Source organism: Pterocles gutturalis, unplaced genomic scaffold, assembly GCF_000699245.1.
Source record: "Pterocles gutturalis isolate BGI_N339 unplaced genomic scaffold, ASM69924v1 scaffold23555, whole genome shotgun sequence".
NCBI classification, from domain to species: domain Eukaryota; kingdom Metazoa; phylum Chordata; class Aves; order Pterocliformes; family Pteroclidae; genus Pterocles; species Pterocles gutturalis.
Window position 1 is genome coordinate 30,088 of NW_010143998.1, and position 7,192 is coordinate 37,279.

The 7,192-nt window shown below is 48.0% G+C and overlaps 1 protein-coding gene across 1 annotated transcript; it reads right to left on the reverse strand.

Annotated features, from left to right (window-relative positions):
* Positions 1-3,757: 3,757 nt before the first annotated feature.
* RIN3 (Ras and Rab interactor 3) lies at positions 3,758-6,108 on the reverse strand (the record flags this gene model as incomplete). Its single annotated transcript, XM_010084971.1, has 2 exons — positions 3,758-4,066; positions 5,945-6,108. Coding segments are annotated over 2 exons (473 nt in total), but the record flags the coding sequence as incomplete, so codon positions are not given.
* Positions 6,109-7,192: the final 1,084 nt, after the last annotated feature.

Consider the following 7,192-nt stretch of genomic DNA (forward strand, 5'->3'; position numbering starts at 1 on the left):
CTTGTGAGTAAATGAGTGACTGTTGTGCAACGCTTCTCTGCAAAACGAGTGTTTGAGGAGGCCTTGGCTGGATTGCACAACCCTACTTGGTCAAAGTCTCCTGAAACACTTCTGTCTGCTGATGGCTCACGTGAGGGCCAGAGCACGAGTCACAGCGTGACCATCTTGACTGACCTCGGGAGGCCACCAGACTGGAATGCTTCCTCCTGGCCTGGGCTGCAGCATGAGGAAACCCCATGGCAAAGCAAATTAATAAAATCCCATGGAGCATTTAAGAAGGCCCATTTCATTCCCACATTTGACTTTTTTTTTTTTCTCACCACCCAAAATGTCAGATACCAGCCCAAAGCAGCACAGGACTCTGGGCACCAGGCTCCAAACAGAGAGATGTGCTGAATGCTCCAGCAGTCTCCACGCTGGGGACTCAGAGCTTTGCCAGGGTTACCGAAACAACAGCACATTTGTTCCAGGCAGGCTGTTTCTGCATGACCATGGTGCAGGCAGAGCCCGAGTCCCATGGCTGAGCTGTGAGCTTGGGAAGGCAGCAGCCACCTCTGTCCTGGGTTCTCCAGGATCCCATCATTGGGGCCATCTCCCAGCTTGCATTCCCTGACAAGGGACAGTTGTGGTCAGACCCTGGAGGAGCCTGGTCACCCCTGCACCCCAGAAATTTATGTTTAGCAAAGTTGTTGCTGGTGGTTTATATAATGCGACCAAACAGGCCAGATGCCCCATGGCCTCTGAGCAAGCCCTGTTCTGCACTGAGCCCCAGCATGCAGATTTCCTTCTGGGCAGCTCACAGCCAGGCACAGGAATTCGCATTACTGTCAGAAATCTCTGAGTCCCAGGGAGCCATGGCAACCTTTGCAAATCAAATCAAGGCTTTGCTGTTGTCATACCAGGGGAAATGTTGCATGTGCAATTTGAGAGCCTTTGTAAAAGCCGACAGAAATTCAGCTGGCACTCTTCGCATTTTGAAAACTGGGATCTGCAGGTCTGATTTTGGGACTAGGCTTTGGCAAATATTAGTCTGAGCCCATATGGATTGCAGTGATTTATCATTGTCACGGTTTCCACAAGCTCTGCTGACCAGCCATATAATCCATGGTTCCCCCTTGCCCTGAGGTGCAGCTGCTGACTCTAGTGTCCCAGGACGCTGGGAGGTGCCAGACCATTTCACTTCATCAATCTGTTGCTCGACCCTGGCCAGTGCAAAGTCCGGTTACTCTCCGGAAATATCCATCGGAAGATCAGTCCTGGCTTCCTTCCTTGCATGTTTCTACTTGAGCCTCATCCCTATCAGATTACTGTAGGCTCATTAACTCTGAATGTTACAGTATAAAGATAACCTGATCCGGCCAGGGACTTTGGCAGAGATATACATATTTGCTCCTGGGGCTTAAAATAACTTGCAGCAGCCACGGCAGAACTAAGCTGCTGGTCAGACCCACCACATTTCTAGCTCTGGCGCTGGGGACCCCCAGCCCTGCTGTGCCTGGACCCCGTGCAGTGTGACATCTGTGCACGAGTAGTGGGAGGCAAGGTGGGTATGTGGCTTGGAGTCCTACCAAGAAGGGTGAGGAGGCCAGAGGGAGGTGGGCCAGAGAGCTAGTCTGGGCCCTGGTTTGGGTGGGGAAGGGAGGCAAGAGGCTGAGGCTGGGCTGGCACATAGCTGTGGGGATCTGGACACCAGCCCTGCTGCAGCATCACTGGGTCAGGGGCTGACAGCCCTGGGAGGCTGAAATGGGGTCCTGGGCTGCGGGCAGGATGCAGCAGCCCTGGGGAGGCACCAGAAGTAGCCAACACCTGTGCATGCCCACAGGGCCCTGAGAGCAGCATCTCCTCCATCAGATTGGTACCGGAAACCTGTATCTCAGGTTTGGTTGTGACATCCCCAGTGCCACCCTGAGAGCAGCCTGGGCTCCCAGCAGGAGCACCCTGCTCAGCAAGTGGCTAATGGCAGCGCAAGGGAGGGGTTCAGCTCTGGCATCCTGCAGGAGTGCTGCCCAGAGGCAAGGTAGAGGTGCCAACAGCTGCACATGAGCAGAAATAACCATGAATGTGCAGTCAGCTTAGTGCCAGTGTCACACACCACACGCTCTGCGCATGATGTCCTCGAAACTGAGATGGGTATTATTCACTGTTCCTCATTCTTGGTTGTTGTCCCTTCCTGACCAGACGTGCACGCAGCCCAAGCTGGCAGATGCACGGCACTGGTTTGCTATCTGTATGTGCATTTGGCCAGTGCACCCTACAGGTAGGGCATGTAGACGCGGACATTTCAAGCCCCAGTGACTGAGAGAGTGACCAGCTACATACGATACCATTTTACCTTTGGAGATTCAAGAGTAATGCAAGGGCCTGGGCAACTTGGCCCAACATGTCCCAATTCTTTTTTTTAATATTAATGGGAGGAAACAATAGCAGCTTTGAGTAAAACCCACAGTAAACCACTCTTTCTTTCTAATCAGAGCATTGCTAGGCCTGATCCCAGGCGTTGCTGTGGTGGAGGTTGCTTGCCTCCTGCAGGCAGACAGTCCAGTCTCTTTTGTAGTGGGAATCTTGCCTGAATGAAGGCACCTAGAAGACATGGATCTGTCTTGCAATTAAGGCTCCCACTTCCATTATTTAGTCCTGAAAAATCATTTTTAAATTTCATGAAATGCATTTTTTTTGCATTGGTTCAATTTATTCTGTGGGAATTTAGCTGTGCATGGAAATTTAGTTCTGCAATGACTGAATGACTGAAAGCACAGGTAGAGAGGAGAAATAGAAAGTTCTGTCTGCAACAGCCCGAATTTATTAAAGCAATAATCTGGTGGGACTTGTAGATACAAAAACACTAGATAAAACATCTGGATAAAAAGGAACAAGTATTTAATTCTAGCTCTTTTTGACTTTCAAATTTTAATCTGGAATGCTACACCGGGCAAATTATTAAGTTCTTTACAAACACTTATTTTAAAATAATTGCAGCATACCACACACGGAAATAAATACACAATTAACCAGACACTATCATACAACCAATGTGATTAAAACTGCTGCGCATATAAAACTGATGGTGAAGACTTTCCATCTTTAAGAAAAATACATTGATGAAAATGCCTAAGCTACCTGATTTCAGTGACAAATAGGTGTCAGAAAATGTATTCTTAGTGAACATACAGGATCATCTTGCATGGTCTGTAATTATGTGGATTTCAAAGGCAGTGACATGTTGTAGACAGCAAGACAGAGATGGAGTTCTGCTACAGGCGGCAACCCTATTCCACTGAATACATCAGCCAAGCCTCAGTTTATTCAAACCAGGTGAACAGATCCTATAAGGCATAAATATGGTCTTACCTCCAGATTGAGGTGTGTGCAGACCTTTCACAGGCCTTGTGCACAGAGGCGATTTACACCTGCCATAGTTTATTACGGAGTAAACGTCCACTTTTCTGCAAGATCTCTGGATTTTCTCCACGGTCCACATTCTGCGACGTTGACTGGTTGCCAGTAGGAGGTTCTGAGGTTTGATACTTCAAGTTTTCCAGAGGATGAATGTTCTCATGAATGCTCCTTTTTTTTTTTTTTTTTTTCCTAAGAAATGCCCTGTATTCAGACAGCATCTACAATTAGCACATCTGCCCTGTGTCAAAGGCCATGTTCCAGAGACCTTCTGAGGTCTGGAGATAACCAGAGTATCTCATGAGACAAATGATCCAGCCCTTCCAGGATGACAGCAAACACAACAAAAAAAGCAGCATGGCACTTAGGGAAAGTCTGACTCTCTGACAATTGGAACTGGTGGGGTCTTACGGTCTATTGGTTTATAAATAAAATGGAAATCTTTCTTGGTTTCACTCTTCAGTAGGGAGGCTTTGATATGGTGAGGAAGGGCATCTTTGTCCAGCTGCAGCCACTGGTCATCAACATAAACAAAGAGTCCATAGGCCTTGGGATGGGAGACTTCAAACTTTTCGGCACACTGCTGGCTCAGCTGCTCAGCCGTGGTGTCGTTCCGGGAAGCAAGTGTCCTTGACTGAGCACCAATTTCCAGAAAGGAGATAGAGATGAAATCCTGAAGAGAAACATGAGGATAGATCTTGCAGTTAACACAGACTTAAGACTGAAAGAGGCAGAATTCAGCCCCAAAGCTCTGGCTGCCTAGAGCTCTTAAACACTCCCAAATATCCTCCAATCATTCTCCAGTGCCCTAGTTATTCTCTTCTTTCTCCTCTGTGATGAACAAGCTCTGAATCAGCAAATAAACTAACAACCACTTAACCAAATAATTAGCCCTGTAAAGACATGTAAGTGAAAGCTTTTTTCTGATTTTCATTAATACCCTTAGTAAGCAGTTTGCAACAGTTCCTTCTCCCACCTTTCTACAGCTCCTGGAGAAATAGGATGCAAAGAAATAACAGACTAGAACAACAAACCAAAAACCTCAGAGATCTGTCCTGAAAACCCACTGTCTCACAGAAACAGGAAAGGGCCCGCAGTGTGGTGACTGTTGTAACTCCACCATCACCCAAACAGCACCTTGAGAGTGTGTCCTCCAAACTTTTCATCAGTAAGGAAACAGAGAAGAATTTATGCTGAGAAAGCTGATTTACTTGTATCCTGTTTCAAGCAGTAACAACTGCCGGAAGAACTTTCCTCTTGCCAAACTCGTAAGGAACAGAATCTAGAGAGCTTTAGCCACAGTGGAACCTGTGTGTTTAATTTGTATATGTGAAGTTCAAAAAAATTCCCAGCCACTTTGTCAGAAAATACTCAGGCTCCCCAGCAGAAGTGAGATTTGCCAAATACATGGTTTCGAAACTGCATTTATGGAGTATTACTGCAGATGATTAAAGCAGCCAGAGGGATGTGCAGGCACACGCTGAACACAACAGTAAGCTGTTTACTTCTGCCAGGATGTGCTTGCATGTCCCTGATATGACCCCTCACTCAAAGGAATGTAAAATGGCCTTTATGCTGCTGGAGGTGGTAGGAATCTTCTGGGGAAATGTGGCATTTTAAGCTCCACGCCAGGTACTTGCTATGAGATACTGCCAAAGCAGCGCTCAGGACTGGATGGATATTTGGTGAATCCCATTCACCATTCACAAATTCTGAGATCATCAGGGACTGTTTTGACTGCAATATGGGAAGCATATTAAGCCCCATGTTTTCAGAGGCCTATATGGACTGTGTCTCTCACTCAGGAGACTTCCCCCTGGCTTTCCCCTCAGCATTCACAATTTTCAGTTTTGCACTGTGAAGGCTTTACAGAACCTGAGGCGTGGCCTTTGCTGCCTCCTTGTGGGTGACAATTTGATCACAGGACATGGGACTGGCAGGACATCCCGACTGCCTGGTCCTGCACCCAGCTTCACCCTGGCTGGAGGCCCAGAGCACTCATCTGTCCTGGGACCCTCTCCCACTGGTGCATGGGGAGGTCTTCACTGGGCCATACACAGCATGGGCTTCAAAGCTAAGCAGATGTTGTTGGGTCTTCCCTACTGCCAGAGAGGAGAAGCCAGGCTCTGGAAGATGCTTGTCTGACTGGCCCTTGGGATGTCTCAGATCATCCTACAGCTTTATGCCACCTAGGAACTGTCCCTGTGTAGCCTGCTCACATCTCCTCAACTTAGCCCATGATTTCTCCAGGCCCTAAGGGCGATGGAGAAGAGGGGCTCCCTGTCTCCTCAGCACAGCTCTCCATATGCGAAGGCTCCTAGCACACCACCTTTGCGAATGAACAATGAAATCACTCTGCAGTAATTTTTAAGTACTTCAAGACTTCAAAATGCATTTTGTAAGTAATATATATTTCAAATAAGGTGTTTTTTTTTTTTTTTTTTTTTTTATAATCTTGCACTGTATGTGCATTGTTTATTTTTAATAGGAATATGGGTTAATTTTGTTTTTAAATTATTATAATATTACAATTAGTAAGTATGCCAGCTACCTGCACTGATGAGCGGGAAGCCCGGGCCTTGTTCAGCGTCCTCCGTCGCTCCCAGCGGTGAATGGAGTCCTGCACCTCCACGCTCAGCTGCCGTGTAACGGTGATTTTGTCGTAGTTCTTTATATGCTCCAGGGCCCCATAAGTGGTGGTTAAATAATAGGAGCCTGTGAAAGGACAAGGTCTTGTATGAACATCACACCACAATGGGCCATTCATTTCCACTTCCATCCTGCCTGCTTGTGCCCATGCCACACTTGCACCATGTGTGTGTGCCTCTCTGCAAGGGAGTGCAGGAGTGTCTGATGTTAATCCAAGAGAAAGGAGACCTAAAGACCAGTGTCCTCCACCCCCTCTGCTTCAGAGCAATGGCACTGCCCAGCCTGCTGAAGCTGTAGATGCCCTACGAGGAAACACAGACTGAAGGTAAACTACTAGAAAAGCCACCTTCACAGACAAACCCAAACCAACGCCTTTGCCCACAGATGGTTTATCCTTCGGGGCATGGCCATCTTTTTGTTGTGTTTAACAGGGCCAGTGCAACAGGTCTGTAATTTGGGCTCCTGAGCACAAATGCAAGGAAATAGTAAAAATTGTGGTGTACTCTGTAGGAAAAGTACAAGGCCTGGATTCAGTCCCTCCGACTCCAGCTACATCACTGAAATGTTGAGAGCCCAGGTCCCCTGTTGGATGAGTACTGATGAAGGATGTCTCAGACCTGCACAGACAAGTTACCCTCCACTCCCTCCATCTCTGTCAACTAGAGTGGCAGCCCAGATGTTTGGCTGAGAGTAATTCCTGGACTGTTCAAAGTAATGGGATAAATCTTGGTGAAAGCAGAGAAATGGGATAAATCAGTAAAAGCCCACAGCCAGTCCTCTTCCCTCAGAATCTCCCCGACTGCCCTGGTGTTGGCTCCAGCAGTTAATAAATAACCAACTGCAGCAGCCAGGGAAGCAGCTGGATCGTGATAAGAACAGGCTTCATCAACAGAGATGAAGATAAACCCTGATAAGAGGACAGAGTTGAATATGAGGAAGCTGTTGCTTTGGTTGCGGGGCAGCCCCGTGTCCAGGCACAGCCCCAGCACTGGGTTAATTAAAAGAGCTCGTTTGCCCAGCTGCCTCCCGGGCTCAGCTCCCAGAGCCTGGGGCCAGGGTCTCCTCTGGACGGAGGGAAGGAGTCAGCCTGCAGAGCTGCTCGAGCAGCAGCACAGTGTCCCGGAGCCAGCGTCCCCTGGGCCTCCTGAGG